The sequence below is a fragment of the Haemorhous mexicanus genome, chromosome 5 (genome assembly GCF_027477595.1).
Source record: "Haemorhous mexicanus isolate bHaeMex1 chromosome 5, bHaeMex1.pri, whole genome shotgun sequence".
Lineage (NCBI taxonomy): Eukaryota > Metazoa > Chordata > Aves > Passeriformes > Fringillidae > Haemorhous > Haemorhous mexicanus.
This window is the reverse complement of record NC_082345.1, coordinates 49,983,012-50,004,005: the sequence shown is the minus strand read 5'-3', so window position 1 is coordinate 50,004,005 and position 20,994 is coordinate 49,983,012. Positions and strand designations below refer to the sequence as shown.

Genomic DNA, 20,994 nt, shown 5'->3' with positions numbered 1-20,994 from the left:
TCCCTTCCATCTCAAATGCCATCTCAGACTAGGGAGTATAAACACCTCATTTTAAACATGACTCACTTTGATGATTGTACAAGTGTACTAGATGCTTATTTCTGAAAATTGCTATGACTTCCCTAAACCAAACCTAAGTAGGGAGTAACCTGGATGGTTGATTTAAATCTTTTAAGTATACATCTATACTTGTCCATCAGGGCCAGTCTTTCTGTAAGTGCAGGACAAATGAGGTGAGGATTGTTGTTGCTTTGCACAGGAGGAAAAAAATAAAAAGGTTGTCACTGGAAAAAATCCTTGATTTACTGCTAATTGAAACAAAGTGCATCAAAGAAATTGCCATAAGTGTGTTAGAAACAGCAATCTCTTACTGGAGTGAGGACAGGTCATACTGTAAGCTACTTTCAGGCTTTACAGACATTTATTATTATCTTATGGCTGATATACTTTCAAAGTATTTCCTTCTCATATAAAAATGCTACAAGATAGAGCCATATTATGAAAAGTGTGTTGTTTGTCTGAGTTAAAGCTTAAAATATAGCTGTGTTCTTGAAAAGTTATTTTAAGCTGTATTAGCTTGTCAGTTCAAAATCAGTACATATTTTTTATTCTGCAAATTGGCATATATTGTAGATATGTGCACACATTTATGGTTAAGAAACACAAAAACAATTAGTGGACATCATGCCAGGAAAGCGTCTTTCTTAGGGCAGAAACATCCTTTCAGTAAGGTACACCAAGGGTTTGCATGCTGTATAGGAAATGGGGCTAGCCATGACTAGCGTTTCGTGTTTTCGTTTAGCAGTGCATTATGTAAAGCAGGCTAGGAGAAGTGGATTCTTAATAGCAAAGAAGGAAAATCATGTTTAATTACTTTGAAGAGCCAGAACTTAACCTGCAAGACTTCTTTTCAGCGAGGTGAGGAGCGTGGAAGTATATCTGTCCCTAAAGATTAGGAAAGGAGTTTGTCTGAGATTTTCTGATCATAGTTGATTTGATTCTTCAGTACTATCTCTAGAAGCTAATTTATTGGGCCTGGCTAGATTAGACAGCGGTCAATGAGGGTTTGAATTTCTTTTTCAGTATACCCAAAGAAATCTATAGTGTGGGATTAACTTTCATGGCTTTTTCATGTAATGTCATCTACAGTACTTGCCATGGATGTGAATGCTAATAGAAACCTTTAAATCTTTCATTTCTAAAATGTTTGTTGTGTTAAATGCTCATGCACAGAAACCTAAAACGCAAAACTTCCCAGGGACTTTAATTTCACAGAACAAATGGAACATAATCCGTGTACTGATATTTCTAGTTTCTCAAGTACCTGACAGCCCCTTCCTGCCCCAAAACTTGGAGTACTGTGTTTATGACTACAGAAAGTAGAATTTGTTTTTGTTAAGTGGAGGTAAAGTAAGCTTTTGGTGCATTTTGTAACTCTTAAACTGGATGGGGATTTTGCCGTGGAGATAATGAGAGACTTTGTATCTGATGTGCAATTTTTTTGTTTTGTTTTGTTTAGTGGGAGACTTTGATAAGATCTGGCGTGAGCACTGTGAGGATGAGGAAACTCTGTGTGAATATGCTGTGGCAATGAAAAACCTTGCAGATAATCACTGGGCAAAAACTTGTGAAGGGGAAGGCCGAATTGAATGGTGTTGCAGGTAAATAATGTATTTGAAACACACAATTTCACACTTTTACTTGCAATTATTTATATTACAAAGCTTAATTGTTTTTTACTTTTTGCCAGTATTTAACATTTGTCCTATAGCATATTAATAATTTATTGCTTTCTTAAAGAAATACCTTCTTAGCATTCCAGCTTACTAAGGAAATAGCTTATGAAATGTTTTGTTATTAGATGATCCTTTATTGAAGTATTTTCAACAAACAGGTTTTTTTTTCTCAAATACTGTTTGCAAATATAAAGTAATTTTCCATGCTTCTGAACCTAAGCTGAATAAATGCGGTGAGTGTAACTGAAGTTTAATTTTCAAGGGTTTGGTTTGATTTGTACATATAATAGTGTTTAATCTATACATGCAGATCTCTGGTGCTTAATTTTCTGTTCTTAATCTCCTGTGACAGACTTTACCTCTGTGAAACTTGTTTTAAATGTGTTTGAAACTCTAAAATCCCTATTAGTCATAAGCATCTAGTTTTTGTTGAGCTATCTGAACTGTAAAGTCATGAAATGAGGCACTAAACTATTTCAGTCCCTGAGGAAAATAAATAGTAAAAAGAGGAGAGATGTTGGTCATTCAGAATTCCTGCATACAGTTGGCATCCAAGGCATACCGCAGTATCTGTACAGCAGAATAAAACAAAATGCTGTTGAGATTTAAATGGGAAGAGAATGTGTCAATGGTCTTGCCATTGGGAAGGGAATGACTTCAGAAAACCAGAAAGTAATCTTGTGTGCCAGTCTGAAGGTCTTGCAGGTGAGTGTTGCAGAGTGCTGAGCAAAGAGCAGTAGATGTGGTATTGCTAAATTTAAATTCTCTTGAGCCCATTAAAAAACAAGAGAAGAGGGAATTGACTGTGAAACAGTTGATCTTGGTGGCAGCTTGAGCTCTTCTGTGCCTTCTGGAAATAGAGCAAGTAATAATAAGCTGAGGTTTTTTTCGTGTCATAGACTATTTAGTATTTGAAAACCATTCCTTTGCCTACCAATGTTTTATTCTTTAGCTTAGAAAAAAAAGTCATAGTTAAGTGTTTCTTTATAGACACCTTTCTGGACATGCTTTGTGTATCTATATCCCAATGACATGAGAGGTGTCTCAGTTGTAAAGAACTAAGCCCAAAAATGGACTGAGTGTTTCAATGGCTTTGTCAGGGATAAATCAAATAGATTTTATTTAGGTTGTGGTAGACTCTCATTTATGCTATTGACTTTGTTTGGTGGAGGTTTGATATTTTGTTGGTTTTAGGTCTTGTTTAGCTTTTTTTGTTGGTTTGTTCTTTTGTTCGTGTGCTTAAATTGTTTTTTGGTAATTGGCACAGCACTGACTTTGGGTCCTTTGTGATCCCCTGCTGCCTATTTCTGTGTTACAGGCTTCCTGAGTTGCTAGTAGTTTACTTGTATTTGTGCTATTCATTACTTCTGTGGAAATGCTGGTACTTATATTTCTCTTTACTACATTACACTCCCCTTGAATCATATCGAATTCTAATACTGCAATTTCTTGCAGCATCTTCTTCCCACCCTGCCCTGGTTTGGCATCACTCTCAGATCACTTATGAGGAACTGAAACTGACTATTCCACAGTTCGGGTTATCTGTGAAACAAATAGTTGTACTGGACCCAGGGCAGATTATATGGAACATTGCTTGGTATTTCCTTACAATTTGATTGTCGACTAATATGTGAAACATTTTAAATAGAGTTGTGTTTTCTTACTTTTATTTCAGCTAAGCAGTAAGCCCATAGCTTGTGGCAAGTTTACCTGTTATCCTGTAGGACAGGATAATGTTTCTTGTGGACAGTGATGACTTGTATATAGAATGTTTGGGGGCTCCCACTTGGTTTCTGTTATAGATCACTTACTAAGTAAACATTGAAGTAAATGTCCAGTTTGAGTTTTGCAGCCTGAGTTCATGTTAGGAAGAGAATCCACCCACTAAGAGACGCTAAAGTGCTTTGTCTTGGCGTAAAGCTGCAGGTAAAGCACATATCTTTTCAGTTTGCAAAGTCAAGGGATCAGGAGTTTTTACACTAGCAGGAAAAGAGAGAGTACTTTTAACTTCTCTGATTATCGCGAGGCCTGGATTGCTAAATACGAGAACATATCAGATTGACTTTGTGTTCTGCAATTTTTTGTTCCTTCTCCTGGGGCCAAGAGGTATGCCAGACAGGTGGCAGGTCCCATTGTTGTTACTCCGCCTTGTGCCTGGCTGCAGAATTGCATGCAAGAGAACTTGGCATAAGACTTAGGTGAAGGCTTTTGCTCAATGCTTATTACTGTGTTACCATGACAGCAGGAAGGTAGCTGTTTCATATTAGATGAATTTTAATTTGTGAGTGGAGTGCTGAAAATAGATTGGAACCACCAATGTATGCCTCCTGAAGAAAGAAGAGACTGAGTTTTGTTTTAATTTGAAGGACGATCTTTTCAGCGATCTGAAACTGAGAAGTGTTTTTTCCATTAGTAAAAAGGGGGGGAAAAGTACAAAAGACTTTGTGGTTTTTGTTCTTTCCTTCATTTTCCTTGTATTCTCCTAGGAGCTGATAAAGTAAATCAGATAGCATAGAATAACCACTTGAGAAGCTATGCATACTTCTCAGGATCAAGAATAACAATTTAGTTTTTCTTTCAAAAGCCTTTTTGTTGAAAACACTGGAAAAAATTTGATATTAACTCTTAAACCAGATGACATAAAACTTACTGTTTTACTTCTTCATTAGTGTTGATTTAAAGAACATGTATGCAGACTCCAGAAACTGTAAAAAATGGAAAGTAGTACCTGATAGACTGTGCTGGTGGCCATATGCTGAGTTATGTAGAGCCAATTTTGTTTATTGTTTCAGGAACACATTACAGAACTGTTAAGTGGGGTGAGGGATGGGGGAAGAGGGATTAAAACTTTATCCACTTTCAGATCCAGGTTTATAATCCCCTGAGTGGTAGTGTAAAAAGCCTGGACAACACTCAACTGTTTCTTCCTTCCTTCCTTTATATATACATTTAGAAAATTGAAAGCGAGTCACAAGTGGTATTTGCAAATTAATACTTCTCTTTCATTTATACTACAACTCAAAACTTAAAACAGGTTAAGATAGCATTTACCCAGAATAATTGTTGTAACTCTTTAATTTTTGCTGGCATAGATAGGCTGGTGAACCTTTGTACACACAATGAATGCCAGCCTATTCTGGTTCTAGTTAGAATAAGCCAGACCAGCAGGTTTGCTTCTTTCTGTTGCTTTTGCCTCAGTGTTAAGACTTGTGTTGACTTGACTGTTTTTTTAAAGAGCAAAAAATAAAATCTTCTCTTCTAATTATCATGACAAAACACTATCTAGGCCTGCATTTTTTTAAAAAGTCTTTTGACTGTTTAATGAGTAAAGAAATACAGTTCTGATGAAATTAATGACAGGCAAGTACAGAACTGTTTGGAAACATTTGCAAAGAATAGATGTGAGAAGCTTATCTTAAAAATGTGATTTACTGAGAAGAATTCTGTCAGAGTTTGTCTCTGTATCCATAACTAATTAGTTCTTTTATTAGCAGTCTGCTAGAGTAAAGTGTATTTATTAAATTTGGAAATGAGACCAGAGAGAGAGGAACAGTCACTCTGAGAGCAGAATTAAAATTACTGCAGTTATAAACTATTCTAGACATTATCTACTATATTAAATATCTGCTCTACAAATAAATGCCAGGGAATAATTGATTGTGTCAGTCTTTCAAAAAACTATTTGGATTCTGAAGTAGGCCATAAACTGAATATGAAGTGGTCATGGGATGCTTTTGCAGTAGAGGCAAATATCATACTTAAGTGTGTTAATGAGATTGTCCACAAGAAATGTAAAGTACTACTCTGACTCAATTTAGCATTTTTCTTGGCCAAGAAGATAACAAACAGCAGCTGCATTTAGAAGATAACAAACAGCAGCTCAACTCCAAAAAAGATAAAGAAATTATCAAAAACCTTCTATTTTTTCCACAAAAGCCTTGGTGTTCTTTTCTAGAAACTTGAGCTGTCTAGTAAAAAAATGAGAAGGCTAAGTAATCTGTTAGAGGATATTTGAGAATAACAGATCTCTGCTAGAACTGGAAAGCTGATCCTGTTTAATTGGAAGATTAAATGAACGAGTGTTTGCAAGTCCCTTCCACACTGTTTTGCAGGTTTTTTTGATGATTGCAATTAGTCAAGCAATTGACTGCAAGGAGACTGGAACTGAGGAAGGTGGCAGAAACAGCAGGAGGGGAACCATTTGAAATGGGGAAGGACAATGTTCAGTGTCCACATTGATATGCCAGTCTTAACTTTTTGCTGTTAAACACATTGTTTGCTGATGATACTAAATTGTGAGAAGCTGTTAACTCCCTTGAAGGGATAAGCTCTCCAGAGAAACCTCAAGAAATTAGAGGGCTGGGCAATCACCAACATATGAATTTTAACAAAGACAAGTGCCAGATTTGGCAGACAGAGCAGGGGAGTCAACTGGAATAGGTTATTTATCATCTAAGATTTGGAATATGGAAAATAAGTTTCACTGAGGAAATACAAAGATTTTTTTATTTCTTTTTTAAAGCAAAGACATTAACTTCACACTTCATCCAGAAACCTAACCTGTCTCTCATCTAGGAAACTGAAACAGTTTAGACCTGAAATGTTTTTTTCCCAGTTTCTGTGAACTGTAGCAAGTATCAGCTCAGATAGCATTTACATTGCACAATTCTTCACAAGCAGGTATGTTAATTGTATAGCTAATATTGTATCATCAGAGACAGAATGCTTGTCAGTTAAAAATGAAGCCATGTCAGTTTTTAGAATTATAAAATAGATCCCTTAATTTTTGCTTTGTAGATAATTGAGATGCTCTTTTTCTTACTTGAGACAGTTGTTAAATGTAGAGTCTTAAGTTAAATGCAGACTCAAAACCAGGGTGATCAATGATGGCTTTAATGGCTTTGAAGTTAAACATCTGGCTACATCAGCATGTTACCTTGGGGTAAACTACAGAGTGCATTATTTTTGCCAGCTACCAGTGCAGTGAGTGCTCATGTGCTTGCTGTTACCCCACAGGAAGTGTGAAGGTCACTTCTGCAGGGGGAGTACATAGGCAACTCCTCTGAGAGCTCGGGAGCCAAAAGGGCATCGTGTAATAATCATGCCAGAAGAGCGTAAAGTGAAGATAACCCTCAGTGGCTATGAAGTGCAGGGTAATCTGAGGTTTTTTTGTTTGGACTGGGTGGGTTTGACTGGGGTTTTTTGGTACCCTGTGGTACTGCACCAGTATGCAGAGCTGCCTGGGATCTGAATGTGAAGAACTGTGTCCATTCTTGGGCCTTCCTGTGGCATTGGCCAGTTGTCCACCAGGGAAAATGAAGAAGTCGGAGATACTTCCCTTGGTGGTTGACTTGGTAGTGTCTTATGTGCAAATGAAGAAGGTCTGGTATGAAGAATATAGAATTATGAGAACTCAGTTGACATGGTTAGGGGTAGAAAGATGGAAGAAACATTCATTTGCATCAGTACCAAGAATGAGGAAGAAGTGGCTTCTCAGTGACAAGAGGAATTCCCACTTTACAAGTAGCTGGTTCTCCTGTGCTCGTTAAGTGTTAAGCTGGGTAGCATACCAGCTTCTAGGGAATTAAAAGGTTGATAACATGAATAGTTGAGAAGAAAAAGAAAACATTCTTCCAAGGCAGAGAATTCTCTCATGTCTTACATGTCAGTGCAGCACTACTTAAACTGCTCTTGATTCTGGATGTTTTAAAATACATAATGAGAAAAAAAAGACTCAGAATGAAAATAGAGACTTCAGGATGCTAACAAAATGGTGCAGTAGCTGATAAATGGGCAAAAAAGATTTTTCTTTCCAAGTTTCATTTCTTTGACTAATTGATACACAGAACTAAATAGTTCTAAATTGATCATATGCCTATAAATAAATAATACAACGTGTAAAATACACTTTAATTAGTATACCAGCAATAATGCAAGTGTTTTTTTCTGGGGTTCTCATTGTTTGTTGATCTTCTTAAAATCTTTTTCTTCCTAAATTAAGTGACTGGCTTGTTATACTTAGTTTTAGGATTGTTATCTTTCCATACATGCAGTCTCTAATGGGTGGAGTTGCTATAATTTTGCAGTCTGGTATGTCTGGTGGTATTGCAGCCTAGACTGGAGCATCTGTCTTATGAGGAAAGGCTGAGGGATTTTGGCCCGTTCAATCTCAAGAAGAGACAACTGAGAGGGGACCTCATCAATGTCTATCAGTATCTGAAGGGAGGATGTCAGGAGGATGGATCCAGGCTCTGCTTGGTCATGCCAGCCAGTGAGACAAAAGGCAACAGGCAGAAACTGATACACAGGAAGTTCTAAATGAAACAGATGAAGAAGTTCTTTACTGTGCAGGTGTCTGAGCACTGGAACAGATTGTCCAGAGAAGTGGAGTCTTCCTCACTGAAAATATTCCAGAATTCTCTGGGTGCAATCCTGTGCCTTGTGCTCTGGGATGACGCTACTTGAGCAGGGAGCTTGGATCAGATGACCCTCTGGGGTCCCTTCTGACCTGACCCATTCTGTGATTACGCATATTTCTGACTCAAGGAGCTTCTTTCCTACCTATCTTGGGGTAAAGTTACTTCTATCTGTACCTGTTTGTGTATGTTTCCATCTAAGAAACTCAGTGCCAGTTCAATGACATTTTTTTTGTTGTCCTTCACATCCATCACATCTTTTTGTTGTCCATCACATCTTATGTGATGAAGAGACTGGGTATATTTGATGTGTAAAATATCACCAAACCTTAGATTAGCCCTGTGTATTCCAAGTCTTTGTCACTAAATTTGTGATTTAAATCCACCATTATACCAGTGTGTCCATCCTTAAATCTGTGATGTGAAGTGTCATTATCTTGTTCCTGCTTTGTATAAGATATTATTAAGCTACACTTGAATTTATTTTTTGTGGAATGTTCCTTCAAACCTCTGCAGTTTTGTTAGAAGAAAATGGAGTGAATTTCAAGAAAGCATCATAAAAATGAGTTGTTCAGAAAACATTATTCAGACAAGTATTATTTCTCTTGAAATTTCTCTGCAAATACTTGGATGGTAAATTTAATTAAACTGAACTGTGCAGAGTAAATCTGGCATTTTAATTTCACAGCAACAATTTTTTTCCAGTTCTAGTTATATTTTGTGGATGAAATTCAGTTATTCTCAAACACAATGCTTGCTTCTCATACACTAATGCTGACTACTGATTGAAGAACACAAGTGCTATTTAACTTCTTTTGTGACATTAATTTCTTTAAACTGACTTATATTTCTGTTCAAGTATGATTAAGTATTTTGTTCTAGTACGTATGAGAAAAACAAGTAAGTATGGGGGAAAATTGAAAGCTAAAATAAGTTTTTGACAGTAATACAGCTACTGTCTGTTACTTAAAACAGAAAATGCCCAGTCAAACTCAATTAAAATGAAAATGTAAGTTTGTGCATAAATCTGGATTAGGTTTCTTTTCCCCTAGTTTATGTGCCAGCAAGACACACATTTCAAAACCTTGTGTTGACAGGGAGCTAGTTGATAACTCTGCACTATAGTGGAGAACTGAGCTGAAGTTTACCTTCTGGTGATGTTCTGACGAGACTTCTGCTGTCTTACTCCAAATGTAAGACAGCAGAAAAAAAATTAGTTAGACAGTAAAAAAAATTTAAATGTATTTACTTAGCTGTGACTTATGGCATAATTGCGGGGGGGCGGGACAGGACCCACCAACCTACCACTCATGCTGTTGGATGTATCACATCTTTTTTAAAGCTGATTTACCAAAGTTGAAATAAACCCCAGATTGGTTTAAAAGCTGACAGCACTTGTATCACTTAACCCTCTGGTATGTATCGTAGCTCTAGTAGTGACTAACAAGAACATTCAGTTTTCCTGGGGAATTTTTCTTTTTGTCTTTTCAGTGTATGCCGAGAATATTTTCAGAATGGTGGAAAAAGAAAAGCACTTGAGAAAGATGAAAAAAGAGCACTTCTTGCTTCTAAAACCACTCCAGCTTTAAATGTTCCTCAGACTCCCAAGATTGAAGATCCTTTGCCAAACTTTGGCTTGACAAATCATGAAGCTGTGACAGAAGAGTAAGTTTTACTTGTTTTGACTTTTTTTTCCTCTTTTTTAAGTGTTAAAACTTACCCTGATGTTTTTTTCCCCCAGAATATGTTAGATCAGTCTGATGTATTTTTAATCGTTAAGAAAGGCAATTTTCATGTGAATATACACATTTCAAGAGCTGTTTATGTTGTAGTATATTTTGGTGAATGCCATAAAAAATTGCTCGAGAATGACAACTTAGTCATCTTCATTGTAGTGCTAAAGCAATTTCACTTTAGTATGTCATTGGTGTGCAATGCAATTTATATTAAACCTTGAGGTGAAATAAGGAAGATGTTAATTAAGTTAGAATCTAATGGCTGTTCAGCACTGTTGAAAAGTCAATTGCTTATGTAAGTACTAAGTGCCAAATGTAAATATCAGAGTACTTAAAACTTTCTCTTCATAAATAATTGCAGAGAAACTCTTGATTCCAATTACATACTTCAAAAGCAATTTGGAATTACAGCCCTTAACTTTTAATGTGCTAGCTTTCTAATGACTGGCTCTGCAGAACTTGTAGTATCCTTGAGGTATTTTCCAAACAACAGTTTTAATTTTGTTTGTGACCTTCACTCAAGCAAGAATTTTATTTTTGGCATTCAAGACTAACTTTATTATTTCTGAAGTCCCACCCTCCAATTTTTTCCTAAATAATGCGCCATGTTTGTGACTATTCCATGTGTGATGGAAAAAAAATCATATTTTGCAAGTGCACTGAGATGATGAATGCATAAGCATAGAATCTATAAAGTTATACTTATGACTTGTTTCATACTCTTTATAGATTAGTTCTTAGTACTTCCTGCAATAGTATTTTTTCTATTGTGTAAAGAGGTTTTTTTCCTTTATTGTAGCATGTCTGCTGTGATCAGCACTTACTTGAAGCTAGGTGTAGGATGAGTTAGGGAAAGAATGATGTGTTACTAATGTTTTTAGTAGGTATGTCTGTCCTTAGGAGCTGGTGTCTTTTGTGTCTCTCATGTTTGTTTAAATCAATAGGTTTGATGGTCATATTTACTTTAAAGCTTTCTACCATTGGGAGGCATTGTCAGGGTAAAGCATTGGTTCTCTCTTTGCATCTTTTTAGTCTCTCTTTGATCTCTGTCTTCATACTTTCTGCAGTTAATACTGTCTGTTGCAGAGCTAACTTCACCTGCTTTCTTGCTACCAGTTGTTTGTAGCCTTCCCTTTTGTTCTAATGTGTACAGAAAGGAGTTAATAGAGAAGTTTTATAAATTATTTTTTTAAGTATTTGTTAGTATAGTGAGTGCTGATGATTTTTTTTTTCATTCTCAAAAGTTTAAAAATACACACACCTCATAAGATATACCTGGCAAAGGCAAGTTTTATAGTATTTACCTTAGTAAGCTACAAACGATAGTAAGTTCTTAGTAGCCATTTAGACCTTGAACAAAAAGGCATAACTGGTCTAAGTTACTGCCCAGAGAAATCAAAATTCCTTTTTTTTTTTTCCTTGATGCCTTACAGAAGAAATTACAGAGTTTATCAGAAAGAAAATGGATTGTGTATTACACACAGCAGAGATCTTTCCTGAAATGCTTTATCATGTCTACACTGCTCTAGTAGTGAAGTCTCAAAGATGGTACAAGGGTTATGGGGAACCTACGCGCAGTGTTTAAAGACTGTCACTCCATTCTGGTCATGTAACACTACAAGAGTGTGGGTTTGTCTATCGGTATGACTAAGCCAGTGACTCTTTGTTTTACTCTGGTAGGTGTGAAGACAATAATTCTGTTCATCCCACACATAATCCTCTCTCAAGTAATATATAAATATATATTAATAAGGTAGCTTTTGTAAATAGGAAGACAGAATACATCATAGTGATTTTTTTTCTGTGTACCATAGCTGAAGTGGATGTCCTGGAAATTAGAGGCTTCTGGGATTTGCTGCTTAATTTTAATCTGTACAAGTATTTCATTGAGCACTTTAAAGGGAACATGCTTAGACATCTAGAGGCTCTCTCTTTTTTATGGGAAGTCCTCTCTGCACTTTTTTATCCCGTTTCTTCTTGTTATGCTTCATGTGGTCCCATGTGTCCATTGATTTGTTGTTACCGTATTAGACTCTCATATAGAATGTAAGCATTCATACGGGCATACATTTTTGTGTTTGAGTGAGGAAGGATCTGCCGTTAGTGTCTCCATTTGCTAGACAAGGAGATAAACTGATCTGAGAAACCACTATCCTTATATGGGAAAAGATCTCTGATTTGACTTCCATCTATGTTTCTGATTTATGGCTACTAGGATCTGCCTACACAGTATCCAAATTCCTGTTCCAAGTCAGGAAAAATTGTTGCTTTCATCTTCATTCTGAAAACTCACTCAGTACTGATTGACTTATAAGGTAGCTTGGTAATGTTTGCAGCTTTAACTTTAAAAAAATTGTTGCACTGTTTGCCTTGGTCATAGTGGTATTTTGAGAGAAGTGTGCCCTGGATATCTTCTGTTCTATGTAGAAGCAAAATGTTCAAATTTACCATTGTTTTGCCAAATGCAACAAGACATTTTCTCTTGCTTTTCCAACATCCTCTCTCTGGTAGGTTTCTGGGAGTCTAGAAGGAGCCCAGAGAGCCCAGATCTCTTACTGCTGTTTTGAGGCTTTGCTTTTCTTTCTGTTTCGTTTTTGCTGTGAGTACAGCCACGGCTTGGTTTTATTCCATTGGCTCTGCACCTCTGTTTCTGAAAGTTTTTTGCAATTATCTGTCTTTCCAGGGCTGAGCCTTTCTCAGAAACATGATAAGTTATATTTTGGAGATGCCAATTGGTTTTGGCTACAGAAACATGAAGCAAAAAATATTTTCTTTATGGAATGTTATTAGCATTCTCCTCTCCGTAAAGTCCCTGTGACAGCTGTGACTTTGTTTGCCTCTCTTAATCCATTTTGAATATTCTAAGACGTTACAAATCATGGAATTTTTTTAGATTGCAGCCATGTAAATGATGCAATTTATGTAGTTGTTCTCTGTTTCCCATTTCAGCTAGCTCATGAAATTTTAACTCTGGCGTCTAGTGTGACTTCAAAATCAGTAAATACTACAAAAAGTTAAGTGAGTAACACAAAACAATATGAGAAAGCCTGTCTAGTAGATGCACACACAGTTTGCCATTTTATTTACTTACTACAAGTGTACAAGTTTATAGTATTACAGCTGCTCTGAACAAAACTTCTGCTTGAGGACCATCTGCTTTTATTGATGGAGCTTGGTTCTTTAGGTAACTCAACAATTGAAGTAAGGCATTTACCTCTGTTAGTCACTACTGTGGTGTTTTGTGAGAATCTTCTGCATGTTACCTGAAATTGTGACTCAGAATACAGCTTTAAAAGTTTCATTTGATAAAACTTAATTCTTGCTACTTCTTAGGTTCCTTCACTCCTTGGGAAAGATCAGATTACTTGATGTTGGTAGCTGCTTTAATCCATTTCTGAAGTTTGAAGAATTTCTGACAGTTGGCATAGATATTGTTCCAGCTGTTGAGGTAGGTAATGTTTGCTGTATTTAATATAAACTTGATCCTCAGATTTGTGGAATGCCTCAAAATAACTTTAAAAGAACATGTTTAATACTTACATGCTTTTAAAATAGCTGTTTTAGTAGGAACTAAACACTACGTACTTTTCCATGGACAGGATCTGAAGTCCTAGTTGTGTTTTCTTTTAAAAATGCAATTTTTTTCCCCAGAGCCATGCCTTTATAATGGCATTATTGATCTTGAAAATCTTGAACATTTTAGTAGCCGTCTTTTAACAGTATTTTAGGCGAGTCCTTGCATCCTAAAAGGTATAAATAATGATTAAGTAGGCTTCTGCTTAGGCAAGAGCCTCTCATAAGCTGCATTCACTGACAGAAGGAAACGATCAGTGACTGTATTTGGTGAGTTTTTCTGAGGAGATTTAGTAATCAGAAGTACACTATAAGGGAACATTTCTATTTATTGGTAAAAATATTTTTGAGCTTCCAAAATCCAGAGGGCAAATTTATCAGCATATTTGGGGTAAATTGCTTCATTTTCTCTAGGCAGTAAGGTTCTCAAATACCTTAATTTTGCTGTAATCATATCTTCTTACTGTCCTTTGCTTTTGACCCAACTTCTGTCAGCACTAATTGCATGTATCAACCACACAAAAGGATAAAGTGGAATAAAAATGTTTAAAAAAGACACAGAAATACATTTCTGAGAAAAAACAGAAAAGCATTTGACTATACATACCTTGACTACTTACAGTTAAAAATCAGGCTCTATTAAAATCTGTGGCCTAAGGTAACCCTCTTTAGAAGTGGAGAGGCAAAAAGAACAGGTGAAATAATACAGTTAACTGGAAAGTAATATTCTCTTATTTGTGGCAGTGTGATTTACATGCTAAATGTGTGGTAGTTTGTTGTTGTTACCATGTCTACCTTATTTATATTTTTGCATATATAATGAGAGATACTGAAAGATATTCTTTAAAAATTTGGGCCTGATAACTTGCTTTCAAAAGCAATTCAATGTTAGTTCTGTCTAAAACACAAACTTTGAGTAGATTTTGTCTTGCCTAATTTGAAACATGAGCATCGTGATTACTTTCTATGACTTCAGAGGCTGTAGGACTGTGTAGGGCTGTTGGGCATGACACAGGAGGTAAAAACGACACAGGTCACTGAAATTACAGCCTGTGGCATTTAAAATGGTAATACATGGCAAGTGAATTTCTAGCTATGATACATATATCCTCAGTGTCTACATCTCAGGTTCTAAGTTCTTATTACAGTCCGTGAAGATCTATTAAAAATAGTTAAACCTAAATATCTGCTGGTCTTCGATGGTGACATGAATTGGGTTGTGTATTGACTAACTCTCCAGTGACTATAATGGCAGCCTAGGCACCTAACATTATATGAGTTGAACGTAAACATTAATTTTTGAGTATGCCTAGGTAATATTTTTCTGTCTGCTAATCTGTTTTTCTGCTTTTCTAAGAAAGCTGTATTTCTTCTCATGAAAATCAATTTAAATGTACAGTGACCAAAACCTTTATTGGGAAAGTACTGAAAAAGTAACTTCTGTTGATTTAATGGAGGAATATATACAATTTCTGTGTACTAACCAGTTCTTTAGATTCTCTCCCAGTAGAAGGGAACAATAAGATAATTGATTTCTGGTCATCTGACATGGTTAATACCATAGCTTCATGGTAGGCGCTCCCAGAGTGCTAATGTACAAGTGGTGACACACCTGCTCACTCTGGGGCCTGTCTCAAGCTCACCAACATCTCTGATTGTCTTGGATGCTTTTTCTTCTTTGGGGCACCTTGAAGCCTGGCTAACAAGTGTTCTTGGAGGGACAGGGAGTACAGTTTGAGCAGTCAAATGCGTCTGCTGGAATAAGCTTTGTCCTACCTCCAAAACAGAATTAATGAGCCCTGATCTACTGAAGATGACTCTTCTTTGAGCTGCATCAGCACCATAACCTTCTGAATAAATTTATCTTTTAAGGCCAGAAGTTGCCTGGACTGATTTAAGATTTTCGGAATAACAACCAGAGGGTTATTATGGTAATTAATGTTATCTCCTGACTTGAAAAAATTATTTTGAGAGGTTGTGGTAAAAGCTGAAAAGAAAATAAGCTGGTAAAAACTTCTGATTTAGCAGATTTCTTAGGTAAGACCCTAAAATACCTTTTAAAACAAATTGAAGCACAGAGGCTTCTTACAAAGCCAGTTTCTTAAATAATGTTGATCAGAGGGTTAAACAGTTCTTTCCTTAATAAAAAAATATCATCCACCTTAATACAGAAATGCTTTGGATATAGACCAAGTAGTTGAGTAATAATTCAGTTAATATGGAGGATTAAGAAGGATGTAATTGTGGAAATACAAGGAAAGGAACAGAAATGTTAGTTATGTAACTAAAGGATAAATGTCTTCAACATTTTTAGAATCTCTGTTTCACATACAGAGAATGCAAACTTTTGAATATGGAAATCTATTTCCATTGATAGGTTTTTGGTTTTGAGAGAGAGGGAAACTGCTTACCCAGAAAAGATGAATATTTTCTTTAGTTAAGCAGCATGCACTCACTTCCTGGAGTCCTGGGGTAGAGTACACTGAGGGGAAACTTGCATTATTAGAAGCTAGGAGTATGAAAACTGAGACTGGGGTTGGCAGCAGATGCTGTCTTGGAGTAAATATAGTCTGAGACCAAAAAAAAAAAAAAAAAAAAAAGAGGTGGAAGGGTCCTGGAGTGAAAAATGAGAATATATATATCAATACTTGAGTGTCCCTTCCTACTCAGAATATTGTGTGAAATATCTGTGCAAATTATCCACATAATTAGGTTTGTGTTCTTAAATGTCAGTGCATGCACTGATAACTGCTGTTTTAGTGTCCGTGAGGACTTAAACATTAAAAGACTTATATAAAAAGTTCAGTAGCAGATTCCAGTTTAGCAACATTTTTGTCCTAAAGCTGATTACAGTTACACTTGAAATATACCTTAATCCTAAAATTGTCTTTAACATTATATCTGCATTACTAATTTGTGTTTCTCCTCTACTCAGAAATACTTGCAGCCTTAATTGCTTTTTTTCAACTGTATATGTGACCATTAACTTTTTAACTCTTGAAGTAAAGTTAGTAAAGTTTACTCTTAAGTAAAGTTAGCATGTCACTCTGATCAATTTTAAGGGAATAATTTATTTTTCTGTGGATTTTGGTTGTATTTGCTCTTTAAACTAACCTTGATGTTTGGTTTTCTGTTTTGTTACTCCACCAGAGCGTATACAAATGTGACTTCCTAAATCTTCAAATTCAGCAACCTCTTCAACTGGCACAAGATGCTATAGATGCCTTTCTTAAGCAACTGAAAAATCCCATTGATTCTCTACCTGGAGAACTGTTCCATGTTGTTGTTTTCTCGCTCCTTCTTTCTTACTTTCCATCACCCTATCAACGATGGATATGCTGCAAGAAGGCCCATGAACTTCTCGTGTTAAATGGCTTATTGCTGGTAATAACTCCTGATTCATCTCATCAGAATCGCCGGGCTATGATGATGAAAAGCTGGAAAATTGCCATAGAGTCCTTGGGTTTTAAACGCTTCAAGTATTCCAAGTTTTCTCATATGCACCTGATGGCATTTAGGAAAACTTCCCTGCAAACAACAAGTGACTTGGTTAGCAGGAACTACCCAGGGATGTTGTATATCCCACAGGATTTCAACAGTATAGAGGATGAGGAGTATTCCAGCACTGCCTGCTATGTGCGGTCAGACACAGAAGATGAACAGCTAGCTTACGGTTTTATGGAGCTCCCTGATGCTCCCTATGACTCAGACTCTGGAGAAAGCCAGTCTAGTTCTATTCCTTTCTATGAGCTAGAAGATCCTATATTGCTTCTAAGTTAATGTAGTCATTGAAATGCCCTTTCAGTCAAACCTCTTGCTTAACTAATTTTGCTATACTAACGTGGGCTCAACACAGAAAAATGGTTTGCATAAAGAAAATGCAAAGGTTTACAGAGTTTGCTATTTTTTTCTACTTTTGAATTTTAAAATTTATTCTTGTATGAAAGTGAAGAAATACAAGTTTTATGCAAATGACTCATGTCATAGCATAAATTGCTGTTACTTTCTTTAGATTTGTATCACTATTTTTTTTCCAGAAAGGTACCCTTCTTTAGTGCTGTGAAGTGTGAATTCTATTTAATTTGTTAAATGTTGTTTCAGTATTTTAACTCAGTGTGGTTGAGCTTAAGGCACTGGAGTTGGTGGGCTTCTGAGAAGTATATGTAGGAAGAAATAATTTGCACTTTAATTAAATGTGCAGATAGGTTTAGACACTTGGTTACAAATGTCCTTTCTTAATTATGGAACAAAACTTTTTTTCTTCCAAAATTTGTTTCACTCTGGTTAAGCCTGGGCTGGAGAAACAATAATGCTTGCACATTTGATTTTATGTTTATTGCAGCCCTTGTGACGAGACACCAAAACACTGGAATATATTCATCCATAGTTCTACATACTGTGTAATTTCATTGCATAAATAGCAATTTCTGAAGAGGTTTTTCCCCTAGAGGAGTATGGTACGTCTAGACAATTATGTTTCACCTCAAAGCTGGAATGTTTTGCAGTTTTATGAGTATACAAGCACTAATGTATTTTCCCAACTTTGCTGTTCTGTATTCTTTTCCAACTGTGTTTTTTGGGGGACAGAGTGGGTTTGGTCATGTTTTAAAGTAAATTATTTATGCATTTTAAAAAGAAACAACTTTTTCATGACTCCTCCTTATTTGTACACCTAATTTAGCCAGTGACTACAAACTGATTTTGTAAGAAGGAACATAACTGTACAGGTTTTTCAAGGATACACATATTTGCATAAAGCTGTGTAATTCAGACCACACATGTGAATTTAACACATGCTTTTTGTTTACTTATTAGGACCCAACTGACTTCAGTTAAATAAAAACTCCATAGCTGACTGAAAATTGGTCTGCACTGTAAAGAGATTAAGCATCTATTTTTACATCTGTTTTTAATTTGTGTAATGAATCTGAGTTTTTGCAGGAAAAAACAATTCTGTTCAGTGGTTAAAAAAAGAGGATTCATTATTAGTTTACCTTAGATTTTCCTCCATTTATAAATAATGGCCAGAATTTTCAGATTTGGATATTAGGCTCTTAAATCTATATGTAAGTGCCTAGTAGTAAATTATTGGATCTAGGTGCCAGATTAGGATTTATTTCAAACTTCTGAAAATTGGTAAAAAAATACTAATACAGTTTCACATGCTATTGTGATGAAATATCTTACATTAAATTGCCACATTGTATTTATAATATGAAAGTTGCTAGATAAATTGAAGTTGTAGTGTGGATTTTACAGTGCTTGCTACAGAAATGAAACTTACTCTTTCCATTGAAGTTTTGCACTGAATGTGTCACAGTTTGTCCTACCTGTTTTTCTTTTATAGTATTTCCTACATAGAGTAATTGCATTGGTCCAGCTTACACTCAGATGTGATCTGGACTGTGGTGCTGTATTCTTTAACATAAGCTTTTTGTGTCTCTTCTTAACTTTAAAGCATTCCCAAATTCTTAATTCAAATTTTTTATTCAATCTGAATGATAGTTATACAAACCAAACAATTATATTGTGGTGTGTAAAAAGAAAAAAAGAATTAAGGTTAGGCATACAAGAGTCATGGTTCACTTGCTAATTTTTGTTACAGAGAATACTTCTCTAGTGAAAGTCACAATGGCTTCAAAATTGGCTTTTAGTCAGTGTTTTCATTAAAATGTTTGTCATTGAAAAGCTTTTTTCCCAATTAACCACTGGTTCCAGCAGTGTTCATGTTAAAATATTGCTACTGGAAATTCAGCTGTTTATGGGAGGTTAATAAGTGCATTCTTCAAAGTATGCATAATATTTTAACTGATACTCGATTTAGAAACTAGTACAACATCAAACATGTGTTGGCATTGAATACTATAAATCATACACAAAGAAATGCAATTCAGATCAAGATTTGTCCCCCAAAATAGCTTAAATACTAAGATTTAAAGTTTAATCCTTTTTGCGAGGTTGGGGACAACACTGTGGTTTAGGGACCTGAGATTCATAACAGCTTGGTTTTCTTGCTGATCATTCTGAATGCCCAAAGTGGGTTTATTGGTTATTTGGTTTTGTGGGGTTTTTTCTTTTTTGGTTTGGTTTGTATTGTTTTTTTCACAAGGGACTGTAGATTGTGGTGAAGGAGGAAAGTGTGATTTACATAAATACTTACATCTCCCTTAATAATAAAGTGGTGATGTCAGAAGCTGTTGTATATTTGGCTTTGGTGCAAGAATATTATTTCTAGGTTTTGACATATTTGAAAATTATGACTGTGCAAGGTGCTGGAGAAGAAAAGGAAGAAAACGTGTTGGCATCTCTGTTGTCTTTTATGTCACTACTTTTGTGAACAAAGCACATTTATTAAAAAAAATCTGAAAAACAAAAAACATTTTTTAAAATTCTTTGGAATGGAGCTATTGTCTTTTTTTCTTTCTGTACTATCTGTTTATGCTGAAATCCAGTGAAATCAATGCAAAATCATTTTCTTTATTTTCAAGGAGATAGTTGTCTTGGGTTTAATTTATAACCCATAAGGATGTTAAATTTGCTACTTCAGTTTCAGCTTCTACACCTCAGTTGTGGTCTTTGCTTTTTGGAAGGGTTTTTTAAGTTTCTCGTTGATTCTGTTACCATGTTGCTTTGCCTGCCCACTGAGATGTGATGTATCTGTCCACGTTCCTAATTTCTTTTCTATCTCACTGAAATACCTTTACAGCTCCCATTGTATGTTGCCCCTTTAATATCATTATGGTGTTTTTCTACATTGTAATTCTGAGTACTAGAGGTGTTGGGAAAAGGATGGCAGTAGGAAAAGAAATCCAAAGAATGAAAATTCAAGGCTCCTCCTCAGTACAAAGTTCTAGGAAAACTGCATTTCAGCAGAACTGAAGTGTGTCCCTAGCACTGCTAAGCCTACCTGGTACATTCTGATCTCATAAGTGAGAGGGAAGATGACTAAATACCATTTCACAGCTGTGCTCAGTGTTGTTTCCTGCACATCCTTTCTGCCTCACTCTGTTTCAGGAAGACTGCTTGACTGGCTTTACAAGTGTGATCATTCTAAGGCTTTTTCATCATATCTCCATGCGTCAGCAGCAGGTTTTCTGCTCATTTTTCTTCCTCTTTCTGTTTCCCTCAATTGTTTTCAACCTGTAGATGAACAAGTTGTCTTTTTAGAAAGGGTTCATTTTCCAAACTTGCACAGAAACTTTGTGGGGTTATTTTACCCTCCAAGTAAAACATTCAAGAAGTTTCCATAGTTGCTGGAGGAGTATAACAAGGTCATGGTTGGATCAATACAGTACCAGTTAAGTGTTGTCCATAATGCTGGTAAAGCGTCTGAAGCATGTGACCCTCACTAGGCAACTGAGATTTCAGATCTAGAAAGATTTACCTATTAAAGGAAAACCTCTTAGCTTGTGGAATTTTTTTTTGTTTTGTTGAGCTTTTGTTTGTTTCTTTGGGGGTTCATTGGTTTTGTTTGTTGTTGTTTTTAACCCGTGTAACTTTTAGGCCTTTGGGCCAGTTTTATCTAGTATTTCA

General features: G+C 35.9%; 1 protein-coding gene across 1 annotated transcript in view; it reads left to right on the top strand.

Moving 5' to 3' along the window:
* Positions 1-19,838, top strand: part of BMT2 (base methyltransferase of 25S rRNA 2 homolog) — a 30,708-nt gene extending 10,870 nt beyond the window's left edge. Inside the window, exons 2-5 of the mRNA XM_059847119.1 lie at positions 1,520-1,661; positions 9,644-9,817; positions 13,222-13,336; positions 16,612-19,838. Coding sequence (XP_059703102.1) covers positions 1,520-1,661; positions 9,644-9,817; positions 13,222-13,336; positions 16,612-17,241 — 1,061 coding nt within the window. The 3' untranslated portion in view covers positions 17,242-19,838. The remainder of the gene's footprint in view (positions 1-1,519; positions 1,662-9,643; positions 9,818-13,221; positions 13,337-16,611) is intronic.
* Positions 19,839-20,994: the final 1,156 nt, after the last annotated feature.